Source organism: Nomascus leucogenys, chromosome 18 (assembly GCF_006542625.1).
Source record: "Nomascus leucogenys isolate Asia chromosome 18, Asia_NLE_v1, whole genome shotgun sequence".
NCBI lineage: Eukaryota > Metazoa > Chordata > Mammalia > Primates > Hylobatidae > Nomascus > Nomascus leucogenys.
The window spans coordinates 38,258,742-38,280,606 of NC_044398.1; the positions used below are offsets into that span (position 1 = coordinate 38,258,742).

General features: G+C 47.3%; 1 protein-coding gene across 2 annotated transcripts in view; it reads right to left on the reverse strand.

Annotated features, from left to right (window-relative positions):
- VSTM4 (V-set and transmembrane domain containing 4) overlaps positions 1 to 18,050 on the reverse strand; it is a 102,658-nt gene extending 84,608 nt beyond the window's left edge. The window contains exons 1-3 of one of the 2 annotated variants that reach the window (XM_003278170.3): positions 17,965 to 18,037; positions 9,785 to 10,192; positions 5,935 to 6,050 (exon numbers count right to left, since the gene is read on the reverse strand). In XM_003278170.3, the coding sequence (XP_003278218.1) occupies positions 5,935 to 6,050; positions 9,785 to 10,192; positions 17,965 to 18,019 (579 nt within the window). In that variant the 5' untranslated portion in view covers positions 18,020 to 18,037. Of the gene's footprint in view, positions 1 to 5,934; positions 6,051 to 9,784; positions 10,193 to 17,964 lie in introns of those variants that run through there. The other variant, XM_003278169.3, reaches the window with a different exon arrangement.
- Between the last annotated feature and the right edge of the window lie 3,815 nt (positions 18,051 to 21,865).

Genomic DNA, 21,865 nt, shown 5'->3' on the forward strand with positions numbered 1-21,865 from the left:
GTTGCTCATTTCCTCATCACATTTGCCTCTCTTCTCTAGCTTAAATCTATCTGTCTGGAAATGAGGTTCCCAAAGCTGACTGTGTAGTCCCAGTTAGGGTCTCACCAGTGTAGTACCTACGACACAATCGCCTCCTTCTCAGGGGCTCCAGGTCGATTTGTATGTGGATGGAAACAACACCAGCTGTTGAGATGCAGTCTCACGTTGCAAATGCGCGGCTGATTCGCTGCTATTACCACTCTGAATCCTTTCGCAGAGAGAGCCTCCCGGCAGCATCCAGCAATGCTTGAGATTTGTTTTCCCCACATGTATTGCTGTGCCGTTTTTCAAATTGAATTTCATTTTGTTATTTCCTGCTCATATTTCTTACCGCTCTGGAATCATTTTTATTATGTGTGATTTCTCGTTGACGTTAAGAACATTTCCCAATTTTGCATTTTCTAGAAAGTTCATTAGGGTGATGTGGGCTTCTTTTTCAATGCCATTGATAAAACAATCAAAGGAAATCAAACCTAACATTGACCCTCATGATTTCCACTAGAAACCTCTCCAGGGGTTTCCAATGCCATGTGTCACTTAGGACTTTCCAATCCATTTTCTCTCTAAGCAGGATTTCTCACTCAGTGAAATCGTCACATGGCACAGGCAATGGAGAAACTGTGTCTTTTTCTTTGCCTTTCCTTTTACCATTGGGTAATAAAAACGACATCAACAAGTTCATCTGGCATGAGATTCTGTGAAAAAGCCAGGCATGGCTCCACTGTCCTCCAGAGATTCTGTCCCTTTCATTCTTCATTTCTGTTGTATCATTTTGTGCCCCATGACGACATCAACAACCCTTGGTGCACCCAGGAGCACCACCCTCAGATCTTCCACATACCTGGTTTGCAGATAAACCCCAATTTAATACTTCCCGACGCTTCAAAATCCCCAATTCTCTACCATATTTTAACAATTTGCACAACAAAACATAAAGGCAGCTTATGCCCTGCTCAAAATTAATACAGTGTGTACATCTTAGCCAAACACTTTCAGAAGTCCCTCCGGGAGTTCATTTATTCGTGTATATTTTTTCAAACAATTTGTACTTAATTTTTTTTATCACCATACATGAATACTCGAGGACATACCCAGATTTTGGGTAAAATGAAAAATACATACAGCAAAGTAAAGCAGAGACCACTGCAAATATTAGGGTGGGCTGGTTATTTGGATTGGCCTTGGGATTTTTCCTTCTGATTTTTTATTTTGTATGACATTCATAAAGCATTTTGCAAGCACGCGACTCACGGGCTGGACTTCATCAGGGGCAACCATCTTAGGGGTGCAGCATGAATGCCACAGGCTGCAAGTTGTAGGCAATCCCCCAGCACCCCTGTGCCTCCACCCCTTTCTTTCCCACTCAGAGAAGTAGGTCAAAGTCTAAGTGATATGGACTGGTGTTGTGATCACAGACTTGACTCCACTGTAATATGGATAAACAATTTCAATCCCCAAGCTGAGAGATTTTAATCAGCATTCATGACAGTATGGCTGTAGCACCCCAGTAATATCCACAGGTTTACTCTATTCAATATCCCGATAGGTGAGTATTCCCAGTAATGACCTTCTGCAGTCAGTGGGCTCCCTCACCACATTCCCATCCCTTCCCTCCTCAGAGAAGAACCCCCTCACCTTTCTTAAGTGATGACCATTCACAGGTCAGAAAAAACTCCAGTTAAGGAAAAGCAAGAAAACCTGGAAAATAGAAAAGGAGTCACATGGCTAGAGGCATGCAAGTGTTTTGCTCAAAAAAAAAAAAAAAAAAAAGAGAGAGAGAGACAAATAAGTTATAAAACTATAAGTTAGTGGACTTTTCATCTATCTCTGGCAGGTTTCTGGAATGGATTTTTAAATGAGGGCTTTAAGAAATTAAAAAAGAAGGCCAGGCACGGTGGCTCATGCCTGTAATCCCAACACTTTGGGAGGCCAAGGCAGGTGGACCATCTGAGGTCAGGAGTTCGAGACCAACCTGGCCAACATGGCAAAACCCCGTCTCTACTAAAAATACAAAAATTAGCTGGGTGGTGGCTGGTGCCTGTAATCGCAGCTACTTGAGAGGCTGAGGCAGGAGAATCGCTTGTACCCAGGAGGAGGCAATTGCAGTGAGCCAAGATCGTGCCACTGCACTCCAGTCTGGGAGACAGAGCCAGACTCCGTGAAAAAGAAAAAGAAAAAGAAACAGGAAGGAAATGAAAAAAGAAAGAGAAAGATGCCTAAGAGATATTATCAAAGCAATCCCAGTTGTTTTTGTGATAGGTTAACTAGTAAGGATCATGAAAAAGCCATGGTTGCCTCAAAGCTGGCTTTTAATAAGGCAACTGACAGTCTCTAAGAGTAGCTATATGGGCTAGATGGATGATGTGGTCAAGATAAACACCCAAATAGTACGTTAAAACTCACAGTAGTGTCATACAAAAAGGGTACAGGTAGTACTGGCCAATGCAATATGGTTAGAAAAATAATGAGATACTAATTCATATATACCATTGAAATGCAACTGAGAAACACCACATCTGAAATAATAAGTTAACTCGCTATGTTGCCAAATATAACTCAACAAAAGTCAAACTTTCTATATACCAGCAATACCAGTTTAAAAGCTTCACATATATGTGTCCACATAGCAGGAGATGGTATATCCTAATTACAATTATAAAATACCTAGAAGTAAATATAATAAAAATGTTCGAGAGTCACGTGAAAAAAAAAAATGTACTGAAAGACATTAAAACAAAAAAACCCTGACTACATGAAGGAATACAACAAGTTCCTGGATGGAAACATTTAAAATCATAAAGATGTCTAAGATGAATATGCCCGTGACAAAGTAACCTAAGAAGCCAGTGAAATCCCAGTCAAACCCCAATGTAATTTTTACAAAACTGGGTAAGTTGATCCTCAAGATCTTCTTAAAGAAAAACTAAATATATAAGAATAGCTAGGACAATTTAAAAAAAATTGAGGATATTTGCCCTATTCTGTAATAATTAGAATAGTGCTATATTGGTGAAGTGTACAAAATTTTCATTTAAATATAGGGATTTAGCTTATGAAAAATGTGACATTTCAAGCTAGAAAAATACCTCTTCAACAGACAGTGTAGGGATAACATTTTAGCCTTTTGTAAAGAAAAAATAAATTAGCTACTATATACCTTATATAAAAAAACAGATTCCAAAGAGATAAAGGAGTAAAACTTTCTTTTAATCATCTAAAAATATTAAAGAAAAATATGGAAAACACTTTTATAAGCTTGGGGCCGGGAATCCTTTCCAAGATTCAATACAAAACCAAGGTACCATGTAGAATGTATTGAATGTAAATTACACTTCAATAAAAAATTCCACTAGAAAAGAATGCCACAAAGGAAAAAATATCGAATTTGACTACATAAATATCCAGAAATGTGAAATATCTATACGGTAAAAGAAAATATAAACAAAGTGGAAAGAAAAGTAACAAACAGGAATAAAATTTTGCACCATATGTAACAGCTAAAAAATTAATGATCAGATCTACACACATACGTACATATATATAAAAAAGACAGCAACCCAATTATTAAGGTTATGACCAGGCAATTCACAGAATAAATAAATGAACCATGAATAACCACGTTCAACTTTGCTAATAATTGAATACAAAAACAGAAATTAAATTGCACTGTATTGTATTGAATATAATAATCGAAATTAAAACAACAATATTTTTCCCATTATTGTGATAAATAATAGAAAAGATTAATAATATTGATTGTTAAAGAGGCTTCAGGGAAATATCATGCAATGATGGTCAGAGTATAAATTTGTAAAGTCTTTTCAGCAATAGCATTTTGGCATTGTCTACAAAAATTTTAAATATGCTTAGCCTTAGGCCCAGCAATTCCCTTTCCAGGAATCTAACTAACAGACATACTTGGAAAGATGTACAAGGATTTCACTGAAGCACTGCTTATGTTGGTGAAACACTGGAAGATTCCTAAGTGTCTATCACTGCCGGAATGATTGGATACAGTTTGGTATTATCTCACTATATAATACCAGTTACAAAAGAATACATGTAATATCATCAACAACTTATAAAGCAATACATGCACTATTGTTAAAATACATGTGTGTCTGCCTGTGTGTGTGTGTTTGTGTGTGTGTATGAATGTCAATAGGAAAGAGATTTGAAAGATCTAAACCAAATTATTGACAATGATTATCTCTGGGGATAGGAGTGGAACTGGGGATATTAGGTAGTGGGTAGGAGAAAGATATTTGCACATTTTAGTTTTTGCATTGTTTGACTTTTTTTTTTTTTGAGATGGAGTCTCGTTCTGTCACCCAGGCTAGAGTGCAATGGCACGATCTCAGCTCACTGCAAGCCCTGCCTCCTGGGTTTAAGCAATTCTTTTGTCTCAACCTCCCGAGTAGCTGGGATTACAGGTGCACGCCACCACACCCGGCTAATTTTTGTATTTTTGTAGAGATGGGGTTTCACCATGTTGGCCAGGCTGGTCTTGAACTCTTGACTTCGTGATCCACCCACCTCGGCCTCCCAAAGTGCTGGGATTACAGGCATGAGCCACCATGCCTGGCCAACTCTTTTATGTATAATATTTTTGACATCATCCCTGTGCCACAGCAGCTTGAAAAACAATGGCATGACCACATAATGTTGTGTCTACAGTGCTAAAAACAGAAACTACAAGATGTTGCCAGTGGGAGAGCACTCCATGGGCTGGCATGCCCAAAGAAGGCATTGACGGAAGACAAAAGATGGATGTGGGACCCCAAAAAATATGTATGATTGGGATAGGTCAAGGGAAAGAGAGATGAGGCATCCCAGAGAGGGTGACTACATCCACCAAGCCATGCCTACTTCAAAGTCATCCACAGCAACAGGTGCTAATGACACTTCACAAAGAACATTTTATTCATTCATCAAGTATCTATTGAGGATCAACTGTGTACCAGGCACTATTGCAGGCATTCATTGTTATCATCATCATCCTCAAAAAGTATACGATTGTATTAGTCTGGGATCCCAGAGAAATAAAACGAACACACCCAGAAATAATGTTTTACCTGCTATCTGGGCATCGTTTAGCCTAGACAAGTCAACACGTAAAATTAACCAACACTCTTATGTAGACCAATCCATGGGGAAAAGGCATTTTCAGTGCTGATGGGAATATAAATTTGTAAACTATTTTAGAGGTCAATTCACTTCTTGAAATTGTGTCCATTTTTAAATTGGGTAGATCTCTGGACCCGGCAATCTTATTTCCAGGACTTTATGCTAAGGTCAGGGATATTCATGGAGATCTATTGACAAAGATTTACAGCAGCTTTAAATGTCCAGTAACAATAAGTAGGAAGCTAAATTGAGGTCCATCTGCATGATGGAACATTATTCCATCATTAACATTATGTTTTGGAGGCAGATTTAACAAGGGAAAATGTGCACACTACTTAGTAATATCAGAAAAGTCAGTCACAGAACACTCTTTACAGTAAGATTGAAATTAGGTTTTAAATTTTAATTTGCATAAAACGACAGGAAGGATTTGCACTGAAATGTTAAGTTGAGTAGAGATATGGTAAGTCATTTTTATTTTCTTCTTTAAACCCTTTCAGTATTTTTCCATGTTTTCTATAATTGAACTATATTACACTATATTACTTTTGCAATAGAAAACAACCAACATATGGAAATCAGGACAGATAATAAGAGCCAACACTCCTATGGTTCTTCTCAGAACTGGGAGTTATTTTTTAAATATATCATCGCGAGTCACCCTCCATGTGCTGGGCGAGGTGCTCATGAGAGGGAAATGAGGAGAGACCAGGCACCAGCCTTTCTTTCTGGGAGTTTCCAGTGAAAGATAAGCAATTTTATCTCACTTCAAGAACTCTGCAGGAAGGAGGCCACAATTAAGTCTGTGGTGAAGGGCAAAGAGTGGGGTAGTATTACAAGGGAAATCCCAAGGAAAGCTCCCCTCTCCACTGGATGGCTGGAGACTCCCATTGAAAGGAGGGAGGTGACGTGAGCAGATTAGACAAGAGAGACCACGGGCCTGGAGTGGGGGGCACTCAAACCCCCGAGAGCTCCTGTTTGATATTCTAAACCAAAGGTACGGACCACAGACCTTCTCATCCTTGTTGTTCTGTGTTTTTGTTTTCCATTTGAGGTGGCTCACACCTGTGATCTCAGAATTTTGGGAGGCCGAGGTGGGTGGATCACCTGAGGTCACAAGTTCAAGACCAGCCTGGCCAACATGGAGAAACGCCACCTCTACTAAAAATACAAAAATGAGCTGGGTGTGGTGGCACATGGCTGTAATCCCAGCTACTCAGGAGGCTGCGACAGGAGAATTGCTTGAACCCAGGAGGCAAAGGTTGCAGTGAGCCAAGATCACACCACTGCACTCCAGCCTGGGTGACAGAGCGAGGAGACTCTGTCTCAAAAACAACAACAACAACTATGAACATGAGGTGGAGATTTAGGAAAATAAGGCCGTTGGAGAGGAGCAAGGCCCAGGACACCGGGAAAGGTGCTCTGGGAGGCTGGAGCCATGGGCCTCTCCTGGCCCTGCCCAGGAAGAACAGGCAGCCAAGGCTCTGCACAGCCCCGGCCTGGGGCAGACATGCTCCAACCCAAACAGCCTGCCTGGTTTCCGGCCATTTGCTTGGGGTTGCTTTTCCTTAACTGCCTTGGAACAGTCCCCTGGAAGCCTAAATAGAATGTTCTAGAAGATATGGTCATTGCTTCCAAAGGTTTTGAATCTTTCCATCAGCAAATCATGGCCCTGCCCAGGAGCTGAGACAGAGCAGACATGGCAAGGGAGGCTGAGCTCCGCTGAGAGGGTAGAACCACTTCCAGGTGAGAGGTCACAGGGGAGTGGGCAAGAGAAGTGGAGAGACACAGAGAGATAGAGAGATACAGAGAGAGACACAGAGAGATAGAGAGATACAGAGAGAGAGAGACACACACAGAGAGGGACAGAGACACACACAGAGAAAGAGAGAGATACAAAGAGAGAGAGACACAGAGAGAGAGAGAAGGAAAGACAGAGAAACAGTGACAGAAAGACACAGAGGGAGAGAGACAGAGAGACACAGAGGGAGACAGAGACACAGAGAGACAGAGAGAGAGACAGAGAGATACAGAGGGAGAGAGACAGACACAGAGAGACAGAGGGAGACAGAGGGAGAGACAGAGACACAGAGAGAGAGACAGAGAGACACAGAGGGAGAGAGAGACAGAGAGAGATGGAAAGACAGAGAGAGATAGAGAGAGACCAAAAGACAAAGAGAGAGACAGAAGGAGAAAGAGAGAGACAGAGAGAGAGATGGAGAGACAGACAAAGAGAGAGAGAGAGACAGAGAGGGAGAGAGATAGAAAGACAGACAGAAACAGAGAGACAGAGAGAGACAAAGAGACACAGAGGGAGGAAGAGACAGAGAGAGAAAGAGAGAGAGACAGAGAGAGAGGGGGAGAGACAGAGAGAGATATACCGAGAGACAGAGAGAAAGAGAGAAAGACAGAAAGACAGAGAAAGAGGGAGACACAAAGAGGGAGAGATAGAGAGGGAGAGACAGAGAGAGAAAGTGACAGAGAGAGAGGAAAGAGGAAGAAGAAAAGAGGCAGGGAGTGAAGGGAAGGGGAGCTGAGGAGGGGAAGAAAGAGAAACCGGAGGACCAGGGCAGGAAAGTGGGGGAGCGAGAGAAGAAGGGGAAAAAGAGATTCTTATTTCCAGTGAAGTATTAAAAACTACCTCATGTTTTTGGAGCAAGTTCCCAAACAAATGTTCTAGACTGAGCTCAGCTTCACTCACTGAAATGAGATTCACATTAACCAACAAGCGAGATGACTCTGCTTCTTGAAGGTAGCAAAGTTTTTATATGTTTTATTTGGCAGAATGTCATCACTGCCAAGAGATTTCATCTGTGACTCCAGAATACACTGTGACACAAAGACCAAAAACAACAAAATTCACACACACACACCATATATGTATTGTGTGTGTGTGTGTGTATATATATATACATATCGTGTGTGTGTGTATATATATATATATATATATATATATATATATATATATATATATAAGATCTTGTGTTTCACAGCCTAGTGGTATTTGCAGTGGGTTCTTGGCCCAGCCCTTGATGATCTGATGTCTTGTTTTCTATGTGAAAATAATAAGCCAATAGTCATTGGTTTTCTTGAATTAATTTGCTTAAGGAGAAAAATCGCACATTCTATTTAATATATCATTGTGTACTTATAAACATTACAACAAGCAAACTCCAAAGACAAGTAAAATAGAACTACTGTAAAGACTATATATAAATTATTTCACTCTGTCCCTTATTCATATAGGATATTAAAAATACTTTTCACAACTAAGTTTTGTCCTTTAAAAAGGCTTATCAAAACAACATCACTAAGGACTTGAGTATTTTGTTATATGTGTACAATAAAATTAGACCCTTTTTCATATTTGAGACTATCAGCTGTACTTTGTGATCCTCTTGATCTTGTGCCAAACTAAATTCAATTTCAAAGCAATCAAACGCATAATTTAGTGCACAATAGAAAGTCTTACTAAAATTGTGAGAGGTGTCTTCCTGAATAGAAACACTGGTGATAAAAAAATGACAACCCCAAAATATGGCACTTGGTAGCTGAGATGTTGCGGAAAGCCCAGAGGGCTACCCCGCTCCTCTGCCCACTTCCTCATGAATTTCTTGGCGAGCTGTTGCCTAAGCTTGGATCAGTTCCACTGGGCAACCAGCCTGCTCTGCTCCCAGGCCTGACGACTCACAGCAAGACCTCCCAATGTGTGCCTCCTCCATGGGTGCCTGGCACCCCCCAGCCAAAGCCATCAAGCCTGCACAGACCTGGGTGGGAGGCTGAGCACTGACAAACATGCTCTTCTTAGCCAAACTCCAGCCAGGCTCCTCAGAGCCCCTTCTCGACTAAGCCTCAATCTTGGCCTAAAGACTCCAACAAACACTAACATAGTTTCTAATGGCTCAAGGCCACATGCCTATGCCTATGATGACCTCCTGAAAGTGCCTGCCTGAGAAAACTCAAGGCTGCCGAAAGCATTTACTGTTTGTTCCAGCCAACACCTGAAGACAAAACCCCCATCTCCCTATCTCTGTGGAAAGGTAGAAACCAAACTTCGATAAGCATGTTAGCAAACCCAGATGGCTCCACATGAGCCAAAACTCTCCCTACTGCTTTTTGCAGTTTTCACACTTCTTTGACTCTACTGAGTCCCCACTCACCCCCCACTCACTCATTCTCCTTTTAAAACAAGCAGTCACGTCTGCACAAATCAGAGTTGAGTCCAGTTCTTGCCAGGCTCTCTTCTCTACTGCAATAGCTACTGCTGAATAAAATCTGCCCTGACCCCTTTGACCAGGGTCCAGCTTTGTTTACCTTTGACAGCACACAGCAGTCCAACTTCAGACACGTAAGAGGCTTTGCCCAGAGGTTGGGCTGGGCCACGTTGGGGCGGGCACTTGGTCCTTTCTGTTCTCACTTCTGTGTCTACACAGCACGTTAGCCAGTGTCCAGGTAAAGATCTACCCTCACCCCATGGCATGACTCATGTCTGTGACCAACAGAGGCCCACATGATATGTTCTAGTTCAACAGAGCCAACCCGGGAGCCCCTGGTGGTGGCTGCAAAGGGGGGCCCACTGGCCTGCCCCACCACCGCCTCTACCCAGGGAGACCAAGACCCTCACCTCTCATTTCCGTGGCTGAGGAGCCATTGGACCAGGCCGTCCACTTGTTCCTGTGCCTGCTGATTTCCTGTACTCTGCAGACGTAATGCCCTTGATCGGAGGGCTGCAGTGTCAAGACGGAGAGCCTGTAGAGCGCCCCCCGCTGCTCCTCCAGCAGGCGCAGCCTCCGCCGTTTGGCGCTGCGGCTGAAATTCCCATAGTACTGCACCACCCGGAGCTTGGTCATTTTCACCATCAAGGCCTCCTGGGAGTCGGAGGAGTGTGCAAAGAACCAGCGCACAGCCAGCAAGCTGTCCTTCCGCCTTTTCTGGGAGACGTGGCAGAGGAGAGTGGCATTCTCCCCCTCCAGGTAGTCAACCACGGGCCCCGGGGACACAGTGACATTGAGGGCCGCACAGACTTCTGCAGAGAAAAAGGGGAGAAGAGAGGATGAAGAGGGCCCCAAGTCCCCCTGTGGGCAGTCCACAGTCGAGGAGCCAGGAAATGCGTCCACGCACTGGGCATCCTGGTACTCTGGCTGGCCAGAGAAGCAGGCGGCCCCTCACTTCTCCAGAGGAGGGGCTCTTCTAGGGGTGAGCCTCTGTGGGCCCCCACTGTCTCATCTACGGGACCACCCTGTCCATGTGGGATGCTAAACAATGACCTCCTGACCCAGAAGTATTTTTCAAAATTTTGTAATTAGTTGCTGACGTTTAAAATTCAAATTTCACGTAAAAGATTTAGATTTTTGGAATTTTTTAAAAATGTCTAGCCCGTGGGCCGGGCACGGTGGCTCACGCTTGTAATCCCAGCACTTTGGGGGGCCAAGGCGGGCGGATCACGAGGTCAGGAGATCGAGACCACGGTGAAACCCCGTCTCTACTAAAAATACAAAAAAATTAGCCGGGCATGGTGGCAGGCGCCTGTAGTCCCAGCTACTCGGAGAGGCTGAGGCAGGAGAATGGCGTGAACCCGGGAGGCGGAGCTTGCAGTGAGCCGAGATTGTGTCACTGCACTCCAGCCTGGGCGACAGGGCAAGACTCCATCTCAAAAAAAAAAAAAAAAAAATGTCTAGACCACATCCAACCCCCCACCACTCCCCATACCTCACCACCCGGCCCCTGCCCCTCCCCAAGGCCTACTTTTATCAGTTTTGTCCCTGGCCTGATGTCAGCCATGCTGTGGGTGGGGAGCCGCCCTGGAGCAGGGCAGGGTAGGGCCCCCTCTCTGGTGGCCTGTCCACCAGGAAGCTGGGCCCCTTTCCCTGCCTCCGCTATTTCAACTGTACCCAGGGCAGATGAGTAGTAAGGTTGGATGTGAGCTGGGACAACAGGGGTTGCTCGGTTTCCTATTTGTAGGATCCATCGTCTCAGAGTTGAAGAGCAAGAATAAAGAATGATTGAACCCCAGGAAAAGGAGGGATGAGAGACTCTCCCAATACCCCAAAAGACACTTTGGAATTCCAGGCCCCATCCACAACTTCCTGTCCTTTGGTTCCTTAGTTAAAACCAGCCCGAGGGCTGCCCACTCCCAGCCGCTGTTCTGCCCCTGAGCTGACCTGTGACGGAGCCACCCCAGCGCCCACTCCACCACCCAGACCAGCAGACCTCAGAGAGGCCAACTGCTGAAGTCTTCTCCCAGGAGCCACAATTCATGGTGCACCCTGGACTGCCCAGTGTGACCAGGCTGCCCGGTGCTCACAGCACAGCCCTCTGGCAGGCAGGCCCGAGAAAAGATGCTTTGCACAGGATGCCTGGAACCTCTTTCTGCGCAGTCAGGGCTGTCTTCTCACCAGGCTCCATGTCCACACCACTGTACTGCCCCATGTATGACTCCAGGAAGCCATTTGCCTCCACCCCACCACACAAGCAGGTATCCCCATGGTCATCCCAAAGCACAGCTTTCAGTCCCCGAATGCCACCATCTGGAAACAGAAGAGGGCTTGGGTCCCAGATGTCACAGTCACCAAAAGCTTTGACCCCTGGGCAGTGCTGCAGGGAAGCAAGGAGGAAAGTGGAAAAACAGATCAAGCAAGATCTGAACATTTGACAAGGAGGCTGTGGGGCAGCAAGCAGGCAGCCCTGCGGTGGGCTGGGGGAGGGACGGTAGATACAAACTATTCTTCATTGTAAAAATCCAGGCAACAGGTCTTCGTCCTATACAATTTCCACTATTGATTTAATAACCGAACACCTCAAGACAGATGATTTGAGGGTCATTTTTCCTTAATTTTCTTTCTCATCTTCAGAAGACAAGCACTAGCCCACAGGATATTCAACGGTAATTCCATGAGCCTTGACTTCATCACACCCATAAAGTCCCATTTGTCATACAATGTTCTATTCACAGGTCCCCAGGGATTAAAACACCAAAGTCTTTGATATATATGGAAGTGAGCTCAGAAGAAAAAGGGTTAAGGCTCAGCTGGACTCTGCTGGATGGGTATGAGGTCTTCTATGTCTACAGTGATGCGGGACAAAGCTGGCCTGGGAGATACTTAGGGCTGCAGAGTAATGTGTAGCCAATGGAGGGACCCACTCTGGTAGCAATCCCGCTGTCATCAGAAGCCCCTCCTGCAAGGCAAATGAAGAGGAATTGGCTCCACCATTCCCCCTGCATCTCGCCCACCTGGCAGGCACCTGGCCCATGGGCCATGTTAAATTAATCAGAAGACATTTCTTCCTCACTGCTGAAGCCCTGTGTGAAGTCCACACAGCTCCCACGGCAGGAGCTCCCTGGTGAGGAATGCAGCAGCTGGGGGACACTGGCTGACCCAGCTCCAACAGCTGCCGGGGTTGGGCAGGCAGAGAGAGCAGGAACGATGCAGCAGCTGGCTTCCAGAACTGAAGTCCAGCCCCACCCCGCCCTCAAGAGCTTCCCAGTGGAGGCCAGGAGAGCTGAGGAAGGCAGGAAATTGAAACAAGATGGGTGGGATGAGAGTGCAGCCGGGACCCCACGCCCCAGGCTCCTCCTATTAATGCTACATGGAAGAGGGATTATTTATAGTGACTGAAACCAGAAGGATGTGCCAAGTGCTCCAGTCCCCATGGGAGGCCAGATTTCATCCTGGAGGCAAGCTAGTAACCCTTCCACTTCTGCGGCTCAGGACAGGGTCGGGGGCTCCCAGGAAAGGGAAAGGACTGTGCTCTAGCCTCCCAAGATGAACCCTCTTTTTCTATCGGCGCACCTCGCTGCCTTCATTTTGCCCCATATTCTCTTACAAATGGCACAAACATCTGTTTCTTCCACCAAAGTGCAAAGACCTTTGTTATGGGTTGAATTGTGTCCTCCCAAAATTCATATGTTGAAGGCTTAGCCCCAGGACCTAAGAATGGGACTGTATTTGCAGATATGGTCTTTAAAGGAGTAATTAAATCAAAATAAAGTCATTAAGCTGGGCCCTAATCTAGTATCAATGGTCTTTATAAGAAGAGGAGATGAGAACGCAGACACACAGAGGGAAGACCATGTGAAGAAGACACAGAGAGAAGGCGGCATCTCCAAGCCAAGGAGAGAGGCCTCAGGAGAAACCAACTCTGCTAGCACCTTGATCGGATTTCCAGACTCCAAAATGTGACGTTTCTGTTGCGTAAGTACCCCAGCCTATGGTACTCTGTTATGACAGTGTAAGCACACTAATCCAGCCCTGTTCACAGCAAACTTCATTCCAGCCCTCTACCTGCACCTTCAGCACCAGGAGGTGGGTAATGTGGTTAGAACTCTGATGGCCACAGGCCCCCGCCAAGTCTGAAAGCTTTGCTGGAGGACACAAGCTATTCAGGTTGTGGGGTCCCTGTGCCTGTGACAAGCCTTCTCAGCAAAGCTGGGTGCCTTGAGTAACATTCTTCTCCTCCCTAGCCCTGGAGATGGCTGTCTTAAACCCAGCAAAGGTGGCACATGTATCCAGGCAACTGTAAGATGGGGCAAGGCAGGAGGGAGGAGAGGGAATGCAGTTAGGGCACCCAGGGGCTGGCAAATGTGAGCCAGTTGGCTGTTTATTTCAATACTAAGAGAGAGGTAGTCCGTTATCTTCCCCCGCAGTCATTAGGACCATAGGGCTCAGCAGAGGGAACACCAATGGCAATCAGAGGACAGGACAAGGGGAAGTTGGTGCAGCAGTGTCCAGAGGCAGGAGACAGGGTACGGGCCCCCGGGAGCCCAGACTCTTCCCTCTGGATCTCAGTCTGAATGACAGTCCATGCATGCCCAGCATGTCAGAGGGACAGGACCCGATGGTGTCACTCGCCCCCTCCTCCACCAGGTAGATGATGGAGCAGCCAGGCAGGGCAGATCCTCCCTCTCCTGGCCTAGGAAGGATTGCCAAAGTCACTCAGGCCCAAAGAAGAAATTAACTTCTTGTTTTGTGACCGTGTGTTGCGGAGAATTGAGGTGGGAGGGAGACCCATAGTCCCCCTCCCCATTGTACCTCTGCACTCACAGTTCCTGCTTCCTCCAGCTTAAGCCTCATGCAGCAGGCATGTTGTGAAGAAGAAGACAACATTCCTGACCTTGTGCAGTGGACAGTCCAGTGGGTAAGGCAACCACTCATTGGGGAAAAGACATGGGAGAATATAACTACAGTGTCACATGCCACAGAGAAAAGTGCAGGGTTTAAGAAAATCATGGCAAGATCCTGATCTAGACTTCGGGGTCAGGGGAAGGGACTCTGGGGATGTGAGCTTGAGCTGAAGACACACTTGGAGCTAATGAAATAAAGTTCAAGGCAGCAACGAGGAGTGATCTTCCAAGGAGGAAGCCCCACCTCTGCAAAGGTTGTGAGGCAAGAGGGACCCCGTACAGGCTGGAAATGGAAAAGTCAGTTCATCCTGGTGAGCTGTCCCCCACTGTGGCCCAACAGCCACCCTTGCCAACACATGATCCTCAGAAGGCATTCCCTACCCCAATCAGGTTCCCCAAGGCCACTTTTTGAAGGAGGAATATAACAAAACTGATAGGGAAGAGACTGATACAGAGGGACAGGATTCCTGCTGCAGCAAATCCCATGTCTCCAACAAGCACGTGCTCTGGGACTTGGTAGTCCTGGGCACCACATGGGCTGAGCACTGGGATGTTCATGGTCCCAGGCCTTCTCTGGTAGTTGCAGATAAACGATGAGACACAGAAGCAGTGGCTTGGTGGGGCTAGGTAGAGAGCCAGGGCTGGCATCTGACAGAACCAGGCTGGAAACCTGATTCTGTTAGGTGTGAGCCTCCTGGAGTTTCAGTTTCCTCATCCGAAAAATGGGAAAAGGATGCCTTTCACAGTAAGCATAGACTCCGATGCAAAAGCACCTTTAAAATACAGATAGAGTTTGCATGCCCTGAGACTGGGGAGGTGGGAGCAATAGAAAGTGACATGCACACTGTCCTGTGAGTACAGTGGGCTTCGTGGGCCCACGACCTGCAGGCACACAGGACCCCATGCTTGGAAAGCCTTACACCCCCAGCATAGTTTAACCTCTGCTGTTGCTATCTTGAAATTTTAATACATTTTAACAAGGAGCCCCACATTTTCATTTGACACTGGATCCCACAAGTGATATAGCTGGTTATGTTTGTAGATGAATCTCAAATTCCTGTGGATAAAAGTTAAGGTGTCTAACCCCCTTGTTTATATTTGAATAATGTCATGAAAAGGACTAACACCACTCTGAAAACAGCCTAGGGCTCCCTTGTAGCTGAATAGGACGACCTACTCATTGTGAAGTGGGAGATGGCCACTTCCAGGTGCAGGGGAGCAAGGACAGCTAACAGGACAAGGCAGCAGCCTCATCTGGGATGCAGAGGTGGCCACAGTCCCTCGGTTCTGAGCAGGCCAGGAATGTGCTGGTGGCTCTGTGCCTCCCACTTCCTCTCTGCCTGAAGAAACTGTACCCACTCACTTCAGGGAGACCAGAGCCTCTAAGTTTATAAGGAATGCAAACTGTCAGTACTGATCAGCAGCAGTGAGCTTTCTTACTGAAAGGATAGTCTGAATTCATACAGCTAAATCTCTGAAAGAAATACAGTTATATTATTTAACAGTCTTTGGCACCAGGAGCCAGTATTTACTGAGCACTAAGCAGAGGTGATGCCAGACCTAGCCCATGGGCTGATTCACTCACATTAGCCTATCACCTGAAAATAGCTCCATCCAGGATAAAAATATCACCTTGCCTAATCATAGAGGCTAATACCTGCCGGGTACAAACTCTATGCCCTTTACATGTATTTTCTCAATTTATCCTGATACTCTGTTTATTCCCAGTTTATAGACAAGAGGACTGAGGTACAGAGAGGCTAAGCCCTTGTTCAAGCTCACATAGTAAGTGGCAGAGCTAGAATTCGAACCTAGGCCATCTTGCTTCAAAGACAGCTCAGCCACCACTCAAGCCTACAGGTTTGCTATCGTAAATATATTGTCTGTCAGTTTTCTTTCCTGTAAAATGAGACATGGGACCAGGTGACCACTAGGGTCCTGCTCAGTCCCAAAATGGAGAAGTAGAAAAGTACAGCAGTTAAGAAGCTATACTTATGTATAAAATGGGTCTCCCAGCCCCTCCCAGCAGGATCGTGGTGAGGAGTCATGAATGAAGCACTTAGAAAAGTGGGTGGCACACAGTGAGTGTCCTACAAGCAGGAGCTCTTATCATTCTCCAGGGCTGACCCTGGGCACAGCCAGGGCAGACTCTAAAGCCTCCTGAATTCCAGCTCTCAAGGCTCCCGAGGGCTCTGGAAACGTGAGAATGCCTTTGATCCCCAGCAAAAGACAATCTCTGGGACACCCACTCTGACAGCTCCTGCAATTAGGAAGGTGGTCATGGAGCCTGGGAGAGGAAGGACCACTGGCTGCTGGCTACTCCACAGAGACCACGAGAACTGGCCCTGCCCACCAGTCCAAGGCAAACTTCTCATCATTTTTCCAGCCAAGACAGTGACAACCGGGAAAAGGTACATTTCCCGCAGCAAGGACTTCAGGTTCACTGGGAGCCTGGCTGCACTCATAGCTGGGGGACAGTGAGTGGATTTCTTCCCACTATTATCCAAGTGCCTCCTCCTCAGACTGGGATCTATGGATTAATGCTGGCTCAAATGCCAGCTCTACCACTTGGTAGCCAGATCACTCTTGGAAAATTACTTCTGAGCATCAGTTTCCTAATTTTCAAAACAATGGCAACACAGTTTAGTGGTTATCGACAGAGCCCAGAGCCAGGCTTCCTGGGTTCAAATCCCAGCTCCACCACTTACAAGCCTACTGACTTAAGGCAAGTCCGTTCATGGAGCTGAGCCTCAGTTTCCTCATCTATAAAATAGGGATGATAATAGCACCTCCTTCAGAGGTTACTGGTGAGATTAACCAAGTTCATGTTTTTTTTTTTTTAAATGCTTGGATATATAAACGTGTTGTAGTCATTATTACTTGGAAGTGTTGTTGTAATTAAATGAGATAGGCCCAGATAGGCACCCAGGGAAAGTGACCATTGATACCTGTATTATTACTATTATTCCAGCCAGTACGGCCCCTGCTGCCCGGAGGCAGCCAGACAGGGCTCTGGGGAATAAAGAGCAAAAATTCTTAAGACTCTTAAAGTGGGAGCAGTAAAACCCGAATGAAAGCCACTAGTGTGGACCAAGAAGTTGTCCTCAAAGCAGGGTGCTGGTGGAGAGGCGTCGCTGCATCCAGCCGTGGATGCCCCTCTCACCAGGCCTGGTCACCTCAAAAGGCCCACGAGCAAGTCCCCGTTCCCCACCTCCTGGCCAAGGCAGATCCAGCCGCTCCTGACTTGTCTTCGGAGTAATTCTCCAAAGAGAGTGAAAAGGAAGTTGCTGCTCCGAGGAACCTGCCAAGAGTTGTGTGTCCTGACTGCCGTGTAAAAAAGGAAAGCGAACCACCAACTTGGGCTGCGCTCCTGCTGCATCTCCCCTCGGGGCCTGCCGCTGGGAAGATCGCGGCTGCTGCGAGAGTGCCCAGCCCCAGGCGAGGTCGGGACGGGGACCGCGCTCCTGGGAGGCGTCCTCTGAACCTTGGGGAGGCGCCGCCGCGCCCGCCAGACCCTCCGCGAGCCCACCGGAACGCGCTGGCGACAGTGACAGCGCCGCCCCCCGCCCGCGCCCGGAGGTGGCGGGGCCTCCCCACCAGGCCCGGAGCCCCGGCCTCCCCGGCGCGGCCGCCCGGCTCCCACCCTTCCCGCGCCCGCCTGGCCCCGCCGCGCTTACCCGGGGCCGGAGCCCGCGCCAGCAGCGCGGCCGCCGCCAGTGCCAGCAGCCGCATCTCCCCGCCGCCGCCCGGCGCTGTGACGCGGGAGAGCGCCGCCGCCTGGCCCGGCCGCCGCCAGCCCGCCCCGCGCCCGCGCTCGCGCCCGCCCCCGGCCCGCCCCTTGGGCCGCCTGCCACGCCGGGCCGGGGCTGCTGGGTCCGGAGGCCCGCACCGGGCGCGGGAGCCGCCGCGCGATCGGTTCGCTCCAGGATCTGTGGCGTCTCCTTTCACCAGCCCCATTTCCCAGATGAGAAAACTGAGGTTCTGCAAGGTGATCGCTGGTGACTCAGAGAACACACAGCGGCAGTGCGACCGGCGGTCCTCTGCCCACAGATGCACTTATTCCTAAGGGAAGGCGGGATCTGGGAGCCAGGGGGTGGGGCTGCGTCTAGGGAACCTCTGGCCTGAGACTCACCTGCTGGTCGTGGGACTCCTGCGCTCACTCCACAGGACCCTCGGGAGCCAAGGAGCAGCTGAGGGAGGAGAAGCCCCTTCTGCTGCCCTGAAATGGAGGATGGGGTCCGAGGTGCTGACCCTTGGAAAACTGAGAGGGTCCACACAGACCAGCCCAGAATATGTGGAAACTATTAACAAAAGTGCCCATTTACGGTGCCTCAGCCAGGCCTGGGCTAAAGTGATTTTCCAGATTCTACTGAACCCCGCCGCGGTCAGGCCTTGGGACAGTTCTGTAATCTCCATGTGCCTCAGTTTCCTGCACCTGTACAATGGGGAAATGGGCCCATCCCTCCTGGGGTGTTTAGGAAAACCAAGTGACACCATTCCCATTAAGGCATTGCCCCAGCACCCGATTCACGGGTGTCAGTGAACACTACTATTATTACTATACATAAGGAAGCAGAAGCAGCCACATGAAGGAGACCCAGGTCACATAACCACGGAGCCCTGTCACTCTGAGCCAATGCCTGGTCTCTTTGCCACTGTTCTAAACTTAGGGTCTGAACCTAACACATCTCCAAGCAAGAAAAGCACATGTTAGGTCTATTCTGTGTGTGTCTATCAGAAGAGGTCTTTGTGCAGTTCCAGTGAGGGATAGCAGCAGCTAGCAGGTGGGCCCCGGTTGGGAGTGGGTCCCTGGAGGAGGAGGAGGAGACAGGGCCCTCATCTCCTTCCCTCTAAGGGAATGAGAAGGTGTGGATGGCATGGAAAGAGTGTGCAGCCCACTAGTGTGAGCCCCAGGGCATTCCCCAGAGGGACCATCGCCTTCAGGCACCCCAGGCCAGTGGGTGCAAAGGCTCTGTGACATCTCTGAACCCCAGGCACTTCCAGAGGTCTCTGGACCCTATGGGATCCTCCAGCTAGGAGACTCATCTGTGGACCAGGGCCCTGCAGGGACTGGACTGACCATCAAGGCAGCCAGGCTGGAGAAAGCAGCCCCATCTATCATTTGGGTTGGTGGAAGGGCCTAAGGACCTGACAGTGAGTTGGCAACAAAGGTCCTTGGCTGTGATGCCAAGGACAAGAAATGAGGACTAGAACTCGGGTCAGACGGACTCCTACAGCCCAGGAATGCAAACTGGAAGCAAATGAGGCTTCCAGACCAGAGTTTAGAAACCAATTTGCATACATGAGCAAACGAGCCTCACGTCCCATCCACATAATGTCCTAGGCCTCATTTTACAAATTAGTAAATTCAGGCTCAAAGAAGACCAGGGACCCGTACAAGGTTCTGTGGGGCACCAAATGTCTGAACTGGGAACTTGGACTCTGGCTGCAGACTGTTGACTCAGCCCTGGAGCCTGGGGCAGTGTTTGGCAGACTGAGGGAGGATGTCTGAAGAGGAGCACTGGTTCTGAAAGTGGATCTGTGACCCACTCTGGCTGGGCAACAGCCTTGGGTCCTGGAGCAGCATAACCTCTCTGAATTTCATTTGTCAAGTGAAGGTGACACATGTAAAATGGCATCTTGACATGGCTGTACTAAGAGCAGCTAGAGATGTGGCAGGGCTATTTGGTATCCTTGGTAATCTCCCACCTCAACCTGCTGGTCTCAATTTACTCTCCCAGTTGGTGAAAAGCAGAAGGGACTCCTTTGATGTGTTGGCCACCGTTGGAGGAGGCAACTCCTGCTTTGGTCATTGTATATTGCTAAATATCCAACTCTCATTGCAAAACAGAGCAGAAATTCAACCTGCCACCCTTGACTTGCTTCGTCTTTACCAAACTGGGGTTGTGCCAAAGATTTGAGGCTAGAAAGTGCTTTTCTTGCACTTCTGCTACAGGTAACATTGTGCTGATTTTACAGCTGTGTGCGCTGCTGGTACTTTTCAGCTTCCCATATAATCTAACTGATCGTCCTGGTAAAACCTTTGCTGCATGAACACAGGAACAAGGGAATATACTCAGCCTTCATGGGAGACAGAGCCAGTGACCCGGATAAGACTTGGCCTTTCAGCTCTTCTGGACTACATTGGCAAAGGCCTTCCAAATGGTTTTCTTAGCTCTGCTGCCTGCTCACTCATTCACAAGCTTAGGATCATTTGAAAATCCTCCACAGACTTCTTTGTCCATACCTTGGCTCTATCAGGTCTTACTTGTACTGAATTGGAAGAATAATACAATCAAATTATATTTTTTATTTACCTCATAAAAAGATGGGCGTTCAAACCATTCTAAAGTTGATCCAGATTCCTGTGGACACTAAGCTATATGGAGAGCCTACTCAACTAATCCTGGATTCTACCAGTTGCCACTGAAAGAATCTTAGAAATCCAGATTTCTCAAACAAGTGCATCCCACTATCACCTGGCAGGCCGGGGCTTTTCCTCTTTCATTATCCAATTGTTTGTTAGAACCTGGGTCAGAGATGGAAGAGTACAGCATGGTTTTGTAATGGACCTAGCATACAGCAAATATATCCCTAAACTAAGACCATCAAGCAAAAGGAAACACCCCTCTTCTAAGGTGTTTAGCAGATTTCCATGTGTTACTTTTTCAGTCTAGGTTTCTAAAAGTAATTTTGAATATTTGCTCCTCCCTGTTGTTCACAGGCATTTTACAGCTAAAAGCAGTCAGCTACATGCTTGAATTGCCACTAAAAGAGAGTTCACTCTAGAGAAAAGCGGTTTTCAGCTGTGACTGAGAGAGCAGGGAAAGGATAAGAAAGAGGAGAGATCATGGTTACAGACAATGCAGCCATCCAATCAGAAAGATATGCCTAAAGCCCCTGGGGCAGAGTTTACATGAAATCTGCAGCACTGTCTTCTCCCTGCACAACTGGGGAAGGAGTACGGAGTGCACTGTTTTTCCCAAAATGTACAGAAGTGTGAAGCTATAGGCCTGACAGGATGTCTAGATAGAAATAGCTTCTAACCAACCTCATTGGTGACCCCAATAGAGGGGCGTGATTGTGAGCTGATGCCAAGGGCTCTGCAGGCCAGCTGGATGCAGCAACCTGGACCAGCTCCCAGGAAACGGAAAGACATGGCCCCAGATTCCTAGAAGGCTCCAGATGGAGGTGATTGGAATGAGGGAAGGACTAGGAACCAAACAGACGTCTATAAAACTGACCACAAAGAAAACATCTTAGAACTCACCACTGATGTATAAGACTAAAAATCTCAGTCCATGCCTTCTACTTTCATTGAACATTCAATGAGCGAAAGACAGACTGAAGAACTGTTCAGAGTAAAAGAGGTTAAAAAGACTTATCAACTAAATGAAATGTATAATCCTAGATCCTTGATGTGGTATCAGGAAAAAAATTCTAAAAAGGACATTATTGGTACGACTGGCAAATGGACTATATTGTACACTACATACAATACATTTCCTGAGCATGATTATGAAAGAGAATGCCTTTACACTTGTTCTTAGGCGATCCATGCTGAAGTATCTGGTGTTA